The sequence below is a fragment of the Amblyomma mixtum genome, chromosome 4 (assembly GCF_055824585.1).
Source record: "Amblyomma mixtum isolate Tamu chromosome 4, ASM5582458v1, whole genome shotgun sequence".
Lineage (NCBI taxonomy): Eukaryota > Metazoa > Arthropoda > Arachnida > Ixodida > Ixodidae > Amblyomma > Amblyomma mixtum.
This window is the reverse complement of record NC_143015.1, coordinates 2,961,775-2,978,794: the sequence shown is the minus strand read 5'-3', so window position 1 is coordinate 2,978,794 and position 17,020 is coordinate 2,961,775. Positions and strand designations below refer to the sequence as shown.

Here is a 17,020-nt window from a genome sequence, read left to right as displayed (position 1 = left end):
CTCGCACAGTAACGGACTGGAATGATTCTTTATTGCCTTTCGCCACACTTTGATGTTTACTAACTTTGTTATTATTGTTTTGTTTGTCATTTTACCCACCCTGCTTGGACCTCTATAAGGTTTGCAGTATTCAATAAAGAAAGAAAGAAGAAAGAATAATCGCAGTCTGAGCAGAGGATTTTATAAATTACGCCGGGAAATCTTCCCTTCTTCGTCTTGTCTTTTACGGCCACCACCTCAAGACGAAGCTTGCACGCAGGAACGTGGGCTATATGCCACATATGTGCGAAAAGTGCGAGCCAATGACTCACTCACGCCTGGCACGTAAGGGATGACAGCTCGTGCACGGCAAGGAATGCGAGCGGGCCGAGATAGCCTGGCTGTTTGGCGTATAACAGCATCCACAAAGTGGTTTGGGTAGCCACATTCGTTGAGCTCGTGGCGTACTTGGCATAGGTCAGAGGCTATCCCGAGGCTCCGAGCATATTCCTACCGCCAAGCTGCCACGTCGGCTTCCCACCCCGCTCCTTCCTGAGGAGCGTGATGCAGTCAAGAGCCTCTGGAGCAACGCGGATATTGTAATCCTCCCTGCTGACAAGGGCAACGCCACTGTCATCCTTAACAACTGCGACTACGTAGAAAAAGTAACGACGATTCTGAAGGATGAAGGCACGTACGTGCGGCTGAAGCAGGACCCCACACTTAAGGTAGAGCGAGAGCTACAAAGGCTTTTGGCTGACATCTTTCGGTTTGTTCCACCTCAGCACAAGTCCTTGTACTTCAGACTACTTTGTCACAACGGGTCTGCACCTGCATTATATGGTCTGCCAAAGATCCACAAGCTGAACGTTCCAATTCGGCCAATAGTGGATTTTACCCGCTCTCCCTTGTACCGGCTTTCAGGCTACTTGCACAAGGTTCTTGCGCCACTCGTCGACAAGGGTCCGACTTCCATACTGAATTCTTTCAATTTTATTGAAAAGGTACGTGAGGTCACGATCGACAGCGACGAGGTCATGGTGTCGTTTGACGTCATATCACTGTTCACGAGTGTTCCCGTGCATCTGGCTGTGGATGTGTGCCGATCAGTTCTTCAGAACGACTACGGACTGAGTGCCAGAACACCTATCGAGCTACCGGACCTGTTCAGGCTGGTGCTGTTCTGCCTCGAAAACGCATACTTTGTCTTTCGGGCTACTGTCTACAAACAAGTTCACGGCACTGCCATGGGAGCATCAATCTCGGTCACAGCAGCAAACCTTACAATGGAAGAATTGGAAGACCGAGCTCTGACTTCGTTCCAGCCACGCCCGAAGGTCTTTTTTCGTTACGTTGTAAACTGCTTTTGCATAATCAGAAAGGATGCCTTGGCTGCTTTCACGAACCATTTGAACAGCATGGGAAATTCCATTCAGTTCACGGTCGAGGAGGAGATTTTTGGACGTCTTCCTTTTCTGGATGTTATGATTGAGCGATGCAATGACCGAATGTTATTCAAGGTGCACAGAAAAGACACGCACACAGGCCGGTACCTTCATTTTAACTCGGTCCACCCTACTTGCCACAAGCGCTCCGTCGTTTCAACCCTCGTCCGACGTGCGGAAAGAGTATGCTCGGAGCCTCGGGATATAGCCTCTGACCTATGCCAAGTACGCCACGAGCTCAACGAATGTGGCTACCCAAACTACTTTGTGGATGCTTTTATACGCCAAACAGCCAGGCTATCTCAGCCCGCTCGCATTCCCTGCCGTGCACGAGCTAACATCCCTTACGTGCCAGGCGTGAGTGAGTCATTGGCTCGCACTTTCCGCACATATGATGTGCATATAGCCCACGTTCCTGCGTGCAAGCTTCGTCATGAGGTGGTGGCTGTAAAAGACAAGATGAAGAAGGAAAGATTTCCAGGCGTAATTTATAAAATCCAATGCTCAGACTGCGATTATTCCTACATAGGGGAAAGCGTAAACTTCGAGAGACGACTGAAAGATCAGAAGAATGACGTCAGAAACAAGAAGGTGGCTTCCAACGCACTTGCAGACCATGCCGAAAGCGCGAAGCACAGTATCGCTTGGGAAGAGGCCGCAGTTATCGGCCGTGAGAAAAACTGGACGTCACGCCAATATCTGGAGTCCTTGTTTATATACACCTTTTCAACACGGGGAGCGCCATCTTCCAGTAAAAAGCCTCAAACCAGGCGGCAAGAGGCCAAGCGTAACTTGCTGGCGGCGAGAGTAACGCACCACTCAATGTTGCCCGTTCTGTCTGGACTGCACGGGAAGCTGGCATGTCGCTACGAGCCACGGGTACGAGTGCTTGTATTTCGAGTGTGCGTGATTGTTTTCCGCTGTGATTGCCTCTAGTTGCGATGTCGGACAGCTACCAAGCTTCCTCTGGACAGCACTGCGCGGTTTACGGCTGCACAAACAGCCAGAAAAAAAGAAATGCGGCAAGGAAAGCGCTTTGCGCAGCTCATCGCGTTGTTCAAGAAGACTGTGGATGCAATATGTTTCAGTTACACAGATTTCCGGCGGATCCTGGCTTAAGGCAGCGCTGGATTGCCTCAGTCAATCGGAAGAATTTTGTCCCTTCAGAGTCCTCGCGCGTATGTTCATTTCATTTTGTTGACGGGAAAAGGACTGAGATCAATCCAGTACCAATGCTTAGGCTCGGATATAAAAGAAAGGTAAGGCGTATGCAAGGAATGCAGAATGAGTGCCTCGCTGAGCACCATAAATCTTACGTTGCAGGTTGTCAAAGGAAGGCGGCGCATAATAAAGCACGATCCTGTTGCGCCGAGAAAGGTTTGTAAAGACAATGCGTGCTGAGCGAGGCATACGTAACAGGACGTTTGTTTTCAGCGAGCAAGGAAAAGTCTTCCTGTGGTACCGACTTCCCCGCCAGCCGTGCCGGATGCAGCAAATAGTTCGCCCACAAAACATTCGCCAATCCCAACAGAGGTAAGGCCACCGTATGGCTTGTTTTCGGCCGGTCTTTTTTTGTGTGTGTGTTGTGCAAAAGGGAGCTGTGATCCAGTTACCTGACAGATCTTTGTCGCGCGTTTGCAGCCTGTCACATATTCCAATACTGCGTTGCAAGTGCTTTGCGATGCCGCCATGGTAACGGTAAGATTTCTTTTCTCTTTTTTGAAGTTTAGTTCACCATTCTGCCTGAAACCGCCGGCAACTTTTGCAAGGCTTTCGGCGCCGATTCAGAGGCTTGCAACTCCCTACTGAATCGTTCGTCGAGATGCGACGACCACTGGTCTGGTGCGGCGATGAAATAGCAGCAAAAAAGATCGATCTTTTAGGATTCTTTAACGAAATACCGCGCCGCGGTGGCTCAGTGGTTACGGCGCTCGGCTACTGGCCCGAAAGACGCGGTTTCGATCCCGGCCGCGGCGGCCGAATTTCGATGGAGGCGGAATTCTAGAGGCCCGTGTGCTGTACGATGTCAGTGCACGTTAAAGAACCCCAGGTGGTCGAAATTTCCCTCATAGCCTGAGTTGCTTTGGGACGTTAAACCCCGATAAACAAAACCATCTTTAACGAAATTGATGTCCTGCGTTTGTACTCAAAGGTACGCAGCCTTGTCTATGACGCTCGAGCGATTTCCTTAGTCGCGAATAATTTGAGATATTTTCTTTCAGACCCTGCATTTTGCCTTCACCACTGGTTTAATTACGCAGCAGCACCTGATCTTAAGGACTGCTCGCAAAAACCACTGCATTCGTTAAACTTATGCATGTTGCCCGCCGGTCTCGGCTGTAGCGCCTTAGCAAGGATGTTCACGTTTCACTAGTTCCTCACTTCAGAAGAAGCAAAGAAGTTAGTGAATAGGTTTCTTTTCCGACTGTCAGCAATACATTTTTTAACATATGAATTCCAAAAAAAATTTCTGGTATTCTTGGGAAAATATACTGTTTCAAGAATTAAATTTGGCCCCAATGAATCCTTGCAGGCCTTGCAGGACAAATTCACAGCTGAGTCTCAAGAAGCTCGAGGACTTTTGGACTTTGATGTGGTGAATGAATGGTTGCCTCAACTTACGAATAGCAATGAATCCTTGCAAACATTGCAAGAGGAAATAATTCAATCTCAGCAAACTCATGATCTGGACTCTGATGTGGTGAGTGAACAGCTGCAGTGGCTTCTGTGGCACACTTTCCTAATGAGCATGCTATATTTCTAACAATTGTTTCAGATAAGGCAAAATTCACAAGGCATCTGTGCAATCTGCAGATTTCAGTGCATGTTACACACCCTCAGGTGGTCCAAATTAAACATAACCATCTGCATTGACTTCCCGCATAGCCCATGTGTCACTTTCGAGCATTAAACCACACTGTTTGATCAAGTGAAAAAACAATCATTTATTTCAGGCAACAGAGACAGGAATGGAGGACACCGCCAGTGCTAGGCCCAATGAGTCATTGCAGGCATCCCAAGACAACAGCAAAGTACTCATAACAATTCAACCTCAGCAAACTCAAGAAATGGAGTGTGATGTGGTGAGTGAACAGTTGACAAGCTAACAGGCTTTTGATGCAATGGCTTCGATGCAGTGGTACACTTTCCTAATGAGAATTCTATATTCATAAGGAATTGTTCAGCTGAGGCAAAATTCACAATGCACCTATGCAGTGTTCTGGCTTCAGTGCATGTTACAGACCATCAGGTGGTGCAAGTCAGTCATAACAATCCACAATGACTTCCCCATAACCCGTGTGTCACATTGAGACATTATACTGCACTATTTAATTAAGAAGAGGTAAAATGATTGATTTCAGGCAGTACAGTCGGGAATAGAAGATTCTGGCAGCATCAGCAGCAAGAGAAACATCTATGTGCTGCAAGCAGATGTAGTGTGTAGAATATCAGTCACTCAAGCTTTGTTAGGCGTTTTCATTGTTCCCTGATTCTAACAAGCAACACATACCCAATGTTTTGGGAAAATGCTAAATATGTAATTATGCTGAAGCAAATTGCCTCTTTTGGTTATACATTACCACAGCACACTGTTTCATTTCAAACAATGCAGACTGTGGAGCCCACCACCTTGTGTGATGAGGAAAAATGCCAGATGCAAACTACAGAGACGGTAAGTGTGGAAAATGCTAAATATGTAATTATGCTGAAGCAAATTGCCTCTTTTGGTTATACATTACCACAGCACACTGTTTCATTTCAAACAATGCAGACTGTGGAGCCCACCACCTTGTGTGATGAGGAAAAATGCCAGATGCAAACTACAGAGACGGTAAGTGTGGAAAATGCTAAATATGTAATTATGCTGAAGCAAATTGCCTCTTTTGGTTATACATTACCACAGCACACTGTTTCATTTCAAACAATGCAGACTGTGGAGCCCACCACCTTGTGTGATGAGGAAAAATGCCAGATGCAAACTACAGAGACGGTAAGTGTGCTGATTAGTGGTGGCATTTTCGCGCATCCTTCTAACCCCCATCAAGACTACGTTATAAATCTTTTATGCTGTTCATTTGTGTTCAGTAAGTGTTTAGTTTAGTTTAGACAAGTTTTAGTTCAGCCTTATAGATTTGCAATGACTATTCAGTTTTCCATCTGGTGTTTTTTTGTGCAGTCCACACAGACATCTGTGCTTGGCACTCAAGGTTCAGGAGGCTACGCATGGGAGTGCGCCGACATGGTAAGTGGAGCAACAGATGCTTTTAAAACTTCAATGGAATTTTTCAGTACTGTTCTACGTTTTCATTTGCAGTTGCATATGTGCGGACCATATATGCAGCCATGTATGAACGAATTCCTGAGTGTGCACTCATGAATTGCTGTTTATTAGACTGTACCACCTCATCCCAATATAAATTGCAGCACAGGCCTTCTAGATCACCATAATGATGCCGCAAGTTTGTCAGGATTGTACTGTCGTACGCCTCAAATAAGGTGATGTACACTCGCCGTCAAAAGTAAATGTAAGGCGACGTAGTCAAAAAAATGTAATTTCTTTAAATTTAAAGCATAATGGTTCATGCTTGTTGGTGCACAGTGCAATTTGCAAAATCAAAATTAGGCTGCACATATGTATTCAAGGATGCATGAATTAAGGGGCCAGTGATTAAATTTTTTTCATGAATATTGCCTTCCATTTACTTTTGACGGCACTTGTACATCACCTTTTTCATTGTTGCAACTGAGAAAAAAAAACATTCACTGCTGTTTGAGGCATTGCAGGCTGCAAATATCACTGATTTGTTCATGACTCAAGCTGTCGGCTTATTCATACAGCATGTAAAGTAGCAATTGCATCATTTGTGTAAACCATTGGAATGGCTCTGAAATATGGCCAAGGCAGTACAAGCATGCTAGCTGTATTTGGCACCACCACCTTAGTGCATTGCTGGTTATGTGCAGAACGAGATTTGTGAAAAAGCATCTGCCTCGCATTCAGGAGGTACCATGTTCGATCCCTGGTTCCGCTGGGCAACCACCGGTTTCTAATGAGTACAAGGCTTCCCCCGGCCCGGTGCTTGGCTCTCCTGGAGTGAAATGCTTGGGAAAAGGGGCCATAAACAAAAAAAAGGGGGGCACATAATGGGCTTTCTGCCGCGCGAGGCGGACTTATTGTTGTCTGATTGCGGAACGGATCACTGTCTCGTTGGCGTAACTATTTGGGACCTATGACCCCTTTCCCAAGCATTTCACCCCAAGCGTCATAGCAGTGATGCTTGCATGCAGCTCCATTTCCTAAATCTGCCGATACTGGTGGGCCACGGGGGCATGGATGTAAGAGTATTGTGGCTATATTTTAGCGTTAACATTTCCTCTGCAGAATAAAAAGTGCCTGTAATAGCTGTTGCTTCTGTCAGGCTAATGAGTGTTGCTTGGAGAATACACTGAACATTCAAGTGGTACTGCTTCTTTTAGGCAACGCAGACTCCAGCTGGTACAAGCTCTGACCCATGTTCTAAGGAAGACGTAAGTGTGCTTCACATTCACTTCTATACAGTTTACAGAAGTGATCAAGGAACCAAGCAGGTGTAGTGTGTTGCTGCATGCATATTTTATGCATGAAAGGTACTATGTCAAATGTTAAAATCATGCTCTTCTTATTTCAATTGTGGAAGGCATTGTCCAACTCAGAATTTATAAACAGCCTGTCAAAGCTTAGGTCACATAAAAGCTCCAAAACTGAACATATCCAGCCTCATCCATGTTGCTAAGTGATGTTACAATGCAGATGCATGCTTACACTGCAAGCCAAAATGGCCCTTGCCATGAGCAATGTAGTATTGTTTTGTCTTGCAAGCTATTTTTCATGTTTTCTTGCAGGTGTCAACAAACAATGACCATACCTATGCTCAAAGGCTATCAGACTGTGCAGAATTTGCTCAGAGGAACTCATTCGTAAAGTCATTGTCAGGGGATGATATTACTTTTTACACCGGTCTGCCCTGGCCAGCTTTTAGTAAACTTGCCAAAGTAGCCCATGCACTCATGAATAAGGCAAGCAGGCTGTCAGCAGAGGACCTGCTGTTGATGAGTCTCATGAGGCTTCGCCTTGGCCTTTTATATGGCCATTTGGCACGTATTTTCAAAGTGTCTATTGCATGTGTCTGCAATTATATGTCTCTCATGCTTGATATCCTATACAAAATAATGCAGAGATCAGTTGTTTGGCTGCCAAGAAAAGATATTAGGAATTGCATGCCAATGTCGTTCATTGAGAATGGCTATGAAAAAACCACTTGCATATTGGACTGTACAGAAGTGCCTCTGCAACGACCAAAAAAACTAAGGGCCAGAGCTCAAACTTATAGTTCCTACAAGGCGCGAAATACAGTCAAGTTCCTTGTAGCCATTGCTCCAAATGGGTGCATTATGTTTATCTCGAAAGCTTATGGTGGGCGTGCTTCTGATAAATTCATCTCACGAGACAGCTGCATTGGGGATTATCTTGTGCCTGGAGATGAGATTATGGCAGACCGGGGGTTTACCCTTGACGAAGAACTCGAGGTTCAAGGGATACGCCTCAACACACCAGTCTTCACGAAAGGTATGTATTCACTGCTTGTCGTGTGTGGTTCCAAACACAATGTTTTAAATTACTTCACAGGACGGAAACAGCTCACCGAGAAGGAGGTGACAAAGTCACGCCGCATTGCATCTGTGCGCATCCACGTGGAGCGGGCTATCAACCGCATAAAAACATACCGCATACTCAAGCAGGCCCTTCCTATCACCTCCAAGAAGACAATCAGCAAGATTATTTTTGTATGCGCAGGACTGTGTAACTTGAAAGGACATTTGATAAGGCCCCGAAATGAAGTGTGCTAAACACAGACTTCAAGTCTCGAGGTACTGAATAAAAGCCTGCTGAACACAGGATGGTTGGAGTGACTGTTGCTCCAAGGGCTCCATTCAATAATACAATGTGACAAGGAAAAGAAAGCTTTGTTACCAGGCAGTGCTGGCTGTAGCTCAACACACTGCATGCAATTTAGAGAGGACGCACGTTTATTCTTGGCTGCAATGCTTGGAAATTAAGATTGAAACACTACTGCATGTAGCCCTATGTATTCTATAGCATAGTGGCTTTCATCAAAACCAAACCATATCCATGCTGCACTGCAGCTTTCACAATGTATAAAATAGCCTGATTGTTCGCTATATGTATAATACAGTGTACTGGAGTGTTACGAGCCCCCCTAATTAGTAGCGCCAGGAAGAGAGCATAAATGATTCATGCAACAACACACTGGCCACAACTCGATCAAATGTTAGTGATGATAAATCCTGCAAGCAGATCAAGGTACCTGCGAAATGCTAAAAAAGCTGACAGCATAAACATTTTCAGCACTGAGCAGAATCAAAAGAAAAATTTCTAAACAATATTAATAAACATATTCAAATTTCTCACTGAAAAAAGCAATGCAATGTCACAAGTATGAGCTGCACTGTAATACACTGGGAGAGCTGGCAGATGTCTTAACATAGTCGAGAAATTAACAGGACACAAATGAGGATAAGATGCAGGCATGTCTTCAATTTAAATTTGTATCCATGTGTGTTTTCCACTGAAAATGCACTACAGAAGTAGACACGAGCCAGATAATGCCCACAGTGTGGACAGCTTCCAGCCAATACCAAAGAAAGGTGCCACAGTCTGTCCAGCAAAGTGTCACCAGACAGAGGATGCTCTGTGTGAGATAACTAGCCATTACTGAACAAATGGGCTCGCGACCATGTTATTAAATCGCTCAGTTAAAGCTAATTTGTCTGCTGGTGACACCATGGTGCAGGAAGGCAATCAACAGATGCTCCGAAAGTGAGGGCAAGCTCCAACAACAGCAACAGAATAACTGATGCAACATGGCAACTAAGAAGCCAGGCAAGTTGCCAACAGGTCAGAATGGCAATGTCAACTACACAGAAAAGGCCTTATTGCCACCATGTGCAAGAATGAAAACCGTGATCGCAGCCCGCTGGCCTATACATTGCAAACTGGCAAAAATGCTGCATACCTAGACTTCATGTACTGTATACAAAAGCAACACTGTAAATGCTTTCACGGCTGTTACGTCCTGCTGTGGTGACCCAGTGGTTGGGGTGCTAGACTGCTGAAGCCAAGGACAAAGGATTGAATTCCAGCCGCAGTTGGTACTTTTCGGAGAAGTGGTCGAAATTTTTGCTCTCTGCTACAGAGTCCCTCATAGCCTGGGCCACTTTGGGATGTTAAACCATATAAATCAACTCACAGCTGTTACAGACATCAAAATGGCATTTAGCTAACCTATTCTTATAATCCAGACCAATTAATTACTTATGAATGAATGTTGTACCTTATTTCTCACCAGTTTATATACTACATGCACTGAGGTGGTTACATCGAGCAGATCTCTCTGTATCTTTCAACAACATCTAAGTCCCCATCAGCCTCAAGGTCTGACAGACGAGGTAAGAGTTCAGAGAAGTAAAACTTCTTTAACCTTGCAAAATTTTTCTGAATAAACTCTTGATCAAATGGGACCTCAACAATTACATCCCTCTGTGCACTCCATACATAAAAGAAGCACATGTCCGTTTTGGTGCATAGCATTTGAAGCTGCACTTGAGTGTAGTAGCCATTTGCGCCACTTTCTGCCAGACATAGGCAGCCCGAGCTATCTCTCCGCACATCGTACTTTCCTGCATCAATCAAAGGCATGCAGTCAAGTACATTGGGGCACTTGATTTCTAAAATTGCGTTTTCACTTTCTATAACCCCATCGGGTGATGCAGAAAGCCATGAAAAATCAGGGCTCACAACTGTGCCAGTTTTCCTGATATCGAAACAAGTTTTGCTAACAAACTGACTGAAAGCAACTGGCTCCATCTGCCTACCATGCTTTGTTGCAGCATTTCCCATGAATGTGGGCTTCAGCATTCTCTCGGCTGCCTTCTCACCACTTGTTACGTCCTTCTTTGGCACTTTACTTGCATTTGATGCAGTCAGACGTAGTTTCCGGGAGAAGTGCCAAAGTGGAGTGTCCTGGCTTGCAGTCTCAAGCTCCAGTACGCTGGCTCCTTGAGGTGAAAGAGCCACATACTTCTCGTAAAACTCTCTGCATAGCGTGCAGGTATTGTTTACGTGGTCACCATGCGGTGGCCGCCCCACAGGATTTTGTGGAGACGTCACGTGCCTCTCCGGTGCATGAAGGCTCTCATACAGAAGGGTGCCTGCATAAAACAACACTTGCAACATAGGCAACATTGTGGATATTGGCCCTGCATTAACAGTATTTCAAGAACAAGTCACTTCTAACATAACTTGCAAGCTGCACATAATTTTAGTCTGAAAAGCGCTACACTACAGCGAAAAGATACAATAATACACCAGGCTTAATACTGTTTAGTATGCTTCTACTAACCTCCAAATACTACTACCCTCCTATGCTTTTATATTAACACATGCAAACAGACATTATAATTTTAAAAAGCTCGCTACTGTTGTTTTTTGGCAGAAATATAATATGACACATTTTGTGAGGTGCCTGGGAGGTTGAAGAGCTCGGCATACGGTGGTTCTTCATGCATCTTCATGATCTCTTCTTTGGTCATAGGTGTGCACCTTGGCTGACGACGTTTTTTGGGGGAGCCACCAACAGTCCCTTTCTGCACTCTGAAACTGATTTCCTCCAGCACAGCAGGCTCCACATTTCGTTTCGTCCCACGATTCCACTGTGCTGCTGTGTCTGTGCACGATGTGCCAGTGAGCCCTTTAGAAACAGCAATCTCGACTTTCCAAAGCACAGCCCCTACGTGGCTGCAGGCTCTGCCTTGGCCAGCCATGCATGTGCAGCCAGCTGTCACTATTTCTCCAGTCTTCTTCACGCATGCCCATGCATTTCTCGGGGCGGCATTTATTGACTGCGAAGGGCACACATCTCCTTTTAAGTAGCACAAATCACCAGAAATTCTATGTGCATATATTCTTCCCACCCAACCACTCTGAACGTAGTTGTAAGATTCCAAGGACCTATAATTTTTCATTGCTTGTAGGTCACAGGCTTTGGAGCTTACAAGGTAATAAAAAATGTCTGGGCTACTGATGGGCGGCCATTCACGCATGTCATCGGACCAGACTGTAATCCCATCAGGATGCTCGTACTTTTTATTGTCTGTAAAAGAAAAGCAGAAAAGGATTTTGGGATATTCATAATTACAAAGCACACTTTTTTGTATACAGTGGCTAAAAAAAGTTTAGAAAGGTGAAATGATTAATCTGAAGAAATGGTAACTTGCGTCGCTGATCTTGTAATCAAGAAACCGTTCACACGACCACTGATGCTGATCATTATACTGAGCCCCCACCTCCCTTCTTGACTGTCAATTTAAGTGTTGCTTCTGTTGCAGATAAAAACTGAAAGCGGAGCCCTTTTTTATTTTACATTTGTGAGACCACAGTGGTTAGGATGGTCGACTACAGTGTTTCAACAAGATGACAGGGCAAGTTGGTACTCATTCATTCATTTTAAAGCCAGTCAAAGGACAGAACATAGAAAACAGCACAAGAAGAGGCTCTGCTTTTCTCTGCGTTCCATCTTTTGACTGGTTTTAAAATGAATCGAATACTGTGCTCAAGGACGCGGGATCGAATCCCGGCCGCGGCAGCCTCTTTTCAATGCAGGCGAAAAGCGAGGCGCCCATGTCAGTGCACGTTAAAAAACCTCAGGTTGTAAAAATTTCCGGAGCCCTCAGGTACAGCGTCTCAAACAGCCCAGTCACTTTGGGACGTTAAACCCCATAAACCTAACCAAACATTTGTATCTCACCGCACCATTAACCTTCCCATGGCCTGACGGTAGGAAGAAAAATTGCTCAAAAGCGAGGCTTTCTTCGCTAGACGGACTGCGATACAGACCACGTTATCCATGCCATAGCTTTATTAAACTCCAACATAGTCATTCAGTACACCCTTCTAATTACAGCTGAAAGCGACGACACACGTTGATTACCGACACACGTTGATTACCGCTAGCTCATGCTCTCTGCTAGGCTTCAGAATGGCAAGAGCGTTATGTTCTTATTGACATGCATGTCGAAAAATTCAGGGGGCACTTTGGCTCTCTAAAGTGCTGCAAGGCGAAAGCGTTTCCTGACCACTGTTTGTTTACATCGAAATGTAACCGCCGCAGCCGGGATCAAACCCGCGCAGCAGCTGAGCATCCGCGGCAGCTGTATCAATCAAACGAGATGCAGATAATGGTATGGAGTGAACATTTATTGCAACTAAATTGCATAAGCAGTCATCTTACCTCCGATATTAATAAGCCTGGTTGGCTGGGTCCCCGTCGCGCACGACGGTGGAGTGTGAACAGATGGATGCGCAGACGCCATCGAACAATCGCTTACGGTGAACAAAACGGCCCGTTATCCACAAAATCACCAGCGCAAGTCTTCTTCAGAGTATTAGGACACAAAAAAATGCTCGCATAAGCATAGACGCGGATATTTTTTTCTCCCAAAACAAGGCGAAAAGCAACAATCTACACACGAACAACCGCAGACACACGAACGCGACGAGCTTCTTGCAGTCCAATATGGCGTCGCCGCTAGGCGTCGCCCTCGTCCTTGCTTTTCCTACCGGGGATTTAAAAATGGCAGCGCCCCTGGAGGCTTTTTGAAAAGGTCTATAGACAACAGATCACACGCTGAATCGTAAAATCGGTAATATGCCGCCCGCGTACGCTAGATGCCTGCGGCGATTAGTGCAGCGTACTTAAGCTCTACGTTGGAAATTTTTTCCTTCAGTGAACAAGGCTTCCGTGTGGAAGCGGAAACGTCTGTCATATTGACTACACCTTTTTGTTTGGTGCCTCTTTATTTTTAACATAACCCGACCAGACGAGATTTCGTCAAACCTTGGGCTTAAAAATTTGAGCTTATGTTTCAAAAAGAGACACTAAGGGATGTGAAATAGTAAATGAGGACAGAAAAGTAAAGCACGGAGGTAGAGCGGCTTACCAGCATTTAGAGTGAAACGAACTAGTTACGTGTTCATGGATTCAAGCGCGCGTCTCTGTGATTGGCTTTCTTGCTCCCGCCTCAACCACACACATTTTTTTTTAATAGCAGCACGTTTTGACCTCGAAAGAAATAGACTTGGGGTAGATTGAAGATTGATGACGTGGTCTGTTCGCTGTTCTGATCTGCTACTCTCATCTATCTCATATAACTGCTCTCTGCTACTCTCATCTATCTCATATAAAAAAAAAACAGGTCTGCCACAGAGTTCACGCGTTTCTTGTGGTCATGCTGATATTTTCGTTGTTTTACTCATCGCTTTGCGGCCATTGGATACCACCCGACAAGCCTTCTTTACAAAGATTTGGCATTCGAGTTGACCTATGAGTGTGACTGTTTTCAAGAAAACTAAACAACGCAGGCGATTTTAGGATTTGAGCTGTTCTCGCGCAGCTCTGGGAAACGAACAGCACTTTGTTCCCTACACAAGTCACTCTCCGTAAGTAGAAGCGTAATTATACACTTGTTGTGTCCCCTTATCGCTTTTGTGTGTGTGCGCCCCCGCGTCCTCCTCCTAACGACAGTTCGCATCCTCCTCCTAACGACCACTCAATCCTCCTCCTAACGACCGCTTGCCCCTCGTCGCACGCTGTCACCAGATGCCCCCCCACGGTGCGCCCCCGCACCCTCCTCCTGTTCTGGGAAGCCACTCCCTCCCGTGGACGCTTCTCAGCTCCCTCCTTTCTTCGGGCGGCCAGTTCGGCTGCTGCCTCGGTCGACGCTGGTCGCACCCTCTTCAGCTTTAAATAAACGAAGTCTTAAAGTACCGTGTGCGTCTTCGCTGCATTCAACACAGCGACCGGACACGACAGTGGCGACGAGAAAGTGGATTCGACCCGCGCTACGCAACGCTATTGACAAGCCATGGCTACGCGAGGGTTTCCCAATCAGATACCAGAATTCAACGGCTCATCGTGGTCATCGTGGGTTGGACGCCTTCAGTTCTACTTTGAAGCTAACAACATCACAGACCCAGCCTTGAAGAGGGCCAACCTGCTGACGCTGTGCGGGGAGCAGACCTACGATACTGTCTGCGCCCTTATTCAGCCAAGCACACCAGCGGCAGTGTCTTACGACGACATCGTAAAAGCGCTGCAAAAGCACTACGACCCAAGGCCATCCGAGGTCTACAGCCGGGCTCGCTTCCAACGACGAGATCAACTGGGAGGAGAAACTGTGAGCGCCTACGTAGCCGCGCTCAAGAAGCTCGCTGCCGACTGCAATTTTGGAACGCTGTCGACAACAGCTACCGGGCAGGAGGGAGACGCAGCTTCTTCTGCTAACACCACCATGCTTCCCTTGGACGTGATGTTACGCGACAGATTTGTGTGCGGACTGAGTGACGAGTCACTGCAGCAGCGCCTGTTCGCTGAGAAGGACCTCACATTCAGCAAAGCTTACGACATCGCCGTTCGAGCGGAGAGCGCCGGTCACCAGCAGAGAGGGATTCGCCGGAACACCGAGCCGGTACACCAGACAAGCAACCAGGTGCGCAAGCCTTCTGTTGTTGTAAAATCGGTCAAAAAGGCACAACGCTGCTGGCGGTGTGACGACCAACACAACCCCCAGGGATGTCGATTCCAGTCAGCCACGTGTAATTTTTGCCACAAGCGAGGGCATATCGAAAGAGCATGCATTACGAAACGGAGACTTGCCAAGATAAAGTCACCTTCCCAGCCTAATCACAGCGTCAACGCCTCAGAGAATACGCCGCTATCTGATCTCCATGGAACAACATCAGCAACACCATCTGTGTTGTACGACCTGAACACCATGAATCTCGGCACGCGACCGAAGATTTTTACAGAAGTAAGCGTACATCACCAGCTGATTAAGTTCGAGGTGGACTCCGGCGCAGCCTGTACTCTGATCAGTGAGGACACGTTCCGAACTTCATGGCCATCTGACGCACCCGCCCTGCAACAAGACGACACGCACCTGCGAACGTGGTCAGGACAGAATCTGCCACTATTGGGCTCTGCCAACGTGCAGGTTAACTACAACGGCCAGACCCATACGCTACCTCTGCTTGTTGTGAAGGGCACAGGATCAAGCCTTCTAGGGAGAAATTGGTTTTCTCCACTAGGCGTGATGAAATGGAGTAAACATCAAAACGCCGATGCGCTAAGCCGTCTGCCACTAGACGCAACTGTTGACGAACCATTTCCACCAGGAGACGTTCTGATGTTCGAAGCACTGCCAGAACCTCCGCTTACAGCAGGCACAGTTGCAGCATCTACGCAGAAGTGCGCAGCTCTCCGGCTAGTTTACACAGCTGTTCAACAAGGCAACGTGCATAAACTCAAAGGGGACAACTTCGACGCTTACCGCAGGCGAGCTACAGAGTTGAGCACCCATCGCGGCTGCATCATATTTGGGTCCCGAGTTGTGATGCCGAGAGAACTACGCGCACAAGCTATGTCTCTCATCCACGCCGGACATCGGGGCATCGTTGCAATGAAAAAGTGTGCCAGAAGCTACATGTGGTGGCCTGGCATTGACAACGACATCGAAACAGTGGTGCGAGAATGCAAGCCTTGCCAGAGCAGCCGGAGCGCCCCGCCGAAAGCTCCTGTCCCAGAATGGGAAAAGCCAGACACACCATGGCACACACTGCACATTGATTTTGCAGGACCAATTGAGGGCTGCACTTTCCTTGTGGTCGTAGATGCCTACACAAAGTGGCTTGAGATAAGGCAAATGGGACAGACGACTTCGGCAGCAGTCATTGACAACCTCCGATCACTATTTGCAACGTTCGGCCTGCCGCGCAAGGTAGTGTCGGACAACGGAACACCGTTTGTGTCTGCGGAGATCCTCAAGTTTTATCGCGACAACGGGATCTCATCAGTTACATCGGCCCCCTACCACCCAGCGACAAACGGACAAGCCGAGCGCTACGTAGCCGAGCTAAAACGCGCCCTTGAAAGAGATCAGACAGGCTCGCTGCAGCGCCGCCTTGCGCGCTTTCTCTTCAAGCAGCACACGACGGTTCAGAGCACAACAGGCGAGACCCCCTCGAAAATGATGTTCGAGCGTGAAATGCGAACCCAGCTCACAGCCATCCTCCCCGAGCCAAAGGCAGAGACGTTCCGGGAAGAAAAAGCAATTCCGCGCTGCGGCACGCTTAATGAGGGGCAGCGCGTCCTCGCCCGACAGTTTCTGAAAAAGCCACGCTGGGAGGAAGCTACAATTGTCAGACGCATAGGCCTGCGCTCTTGGCTCGTCAACATACATGGCACAGTAGCACGCCGACATCTCAACCAGCTGCGTAGATTTACGACGCCGTCTGAGAGCTGTCCGCCAGCGGAGAGAACACGTGCACCATTTTCCCACATAGCCTGGCACCTCTTCCCGGAAGAAGAGACTTCGCCCAGGACAGACCCAGGAGACACAGCGAACAACAGCCAGCCTACAAGTGTTTCTCCCCCGAGCGCACAAAGCCAGCGCGCCTCCACGCGTGAGCGCCGACCCCCTGC

General features: G+C 47.1%; 2 protein-coding genes across 4 annotated transcripts; one reads left to right on the top strand and one right to left on the bottom strand.

Moving 5' to 3' along the window:
• The first annotated feature begins 5,360 nt into the window (after positions 1-5,360).
• On the top strand, positions 5,361-8,360 carry LOC149345501 (uncharacterized). Of its 3 annotated transcripts, none has more exons than XM_089586099.1 (4): positions 5,361-5,415; positions 5,602-5,667; positions 6,903-6,953; positions 7,308-8,360. In XM_089586099.1, exons 1-4 carry the CDS (start codon positions 5,398-5,400, stop codon positions 8,310-8,312), a joined length of 1,140 nt encoding a protein of 379 aa, XP_089442225.1. In that variant the 5' UTR covers positions 5,361-5,397; the 3' UTR covers positions 8,313-8,360. The 3 variants fall into 3 exon arrangements, with proteins under 3 accessions (XP_089442225.1, XP_089442226.1, XP_089442224.1); XM_089586100.1 differs by lacking the exon at positions 5,361-5,415 and having other exon boundaries at positions 5,512-5,667; positions 7,308-8,031; positions 8,092-8,360; XM_089586098.1 differs by lacking the exon at positions 5,361-5,415 and having other exon boundaries at positions 5,512-5,667.
• Positions 8,361-10,958: 2,598 nt separating this feature from the next.
• On the bottom strand, positions 10,959-13,049 carry LOC149345500 (uncharacterized). The gene is made up of 2 exons (XM_089586095.1): positions 12,773-13,049; positions 10,959-11,635 (listed from the first exon to the last, which is right to left on the bottom strand). Exons 1-2 carry the CDS (start codon positions 12,852-12,854, stop codon positions 10,959-10,961), a joined length of 759 nt encoding a protein of 252 aa, XP_089442221.1. The 5' UTR covers positions 12,855-13,049.
• Positions 13,050-17,020: the final 3,971 nt, after the last annotated feature.

Coding starts and splice junctions, on each gene's coding strand:
- LOC149345500 (XM_089586095.1), bottom strand. CDS start 12,854: ATGGCGTCTGCGCATCCATCTGTTCACACTCCACCGTCGTGCGCGACG. Junction 11,636..12,772: donor CAGGCTTATTAATATCGGAG/GTAAGATGACTG, acceptor TTTCTTTTACAG/ACAATAAAAAGTACGAGCAT.
- LOC149345501 (XM_089586098.1), top strand. CDS start 5,563: ATGACTATTCAGTTTTCCATCTGGTGTTTTTTTGTGCAGTCCACACAG. Junction 5,668..6,902: donor CATGGGAGTGCGCCGACATG/GTAAGTGGAGCA, acceptor TGCTTCTTTTAG/GCAACGCAGACTCCAGCTGG. Junction 6,954..7,307: donor ACCCATGTTCTAAGGAAGAC/GTAAGTGTGCTT, acceptor GTTTTCTTGCAG/GTGTCAACAAACAATGACCA.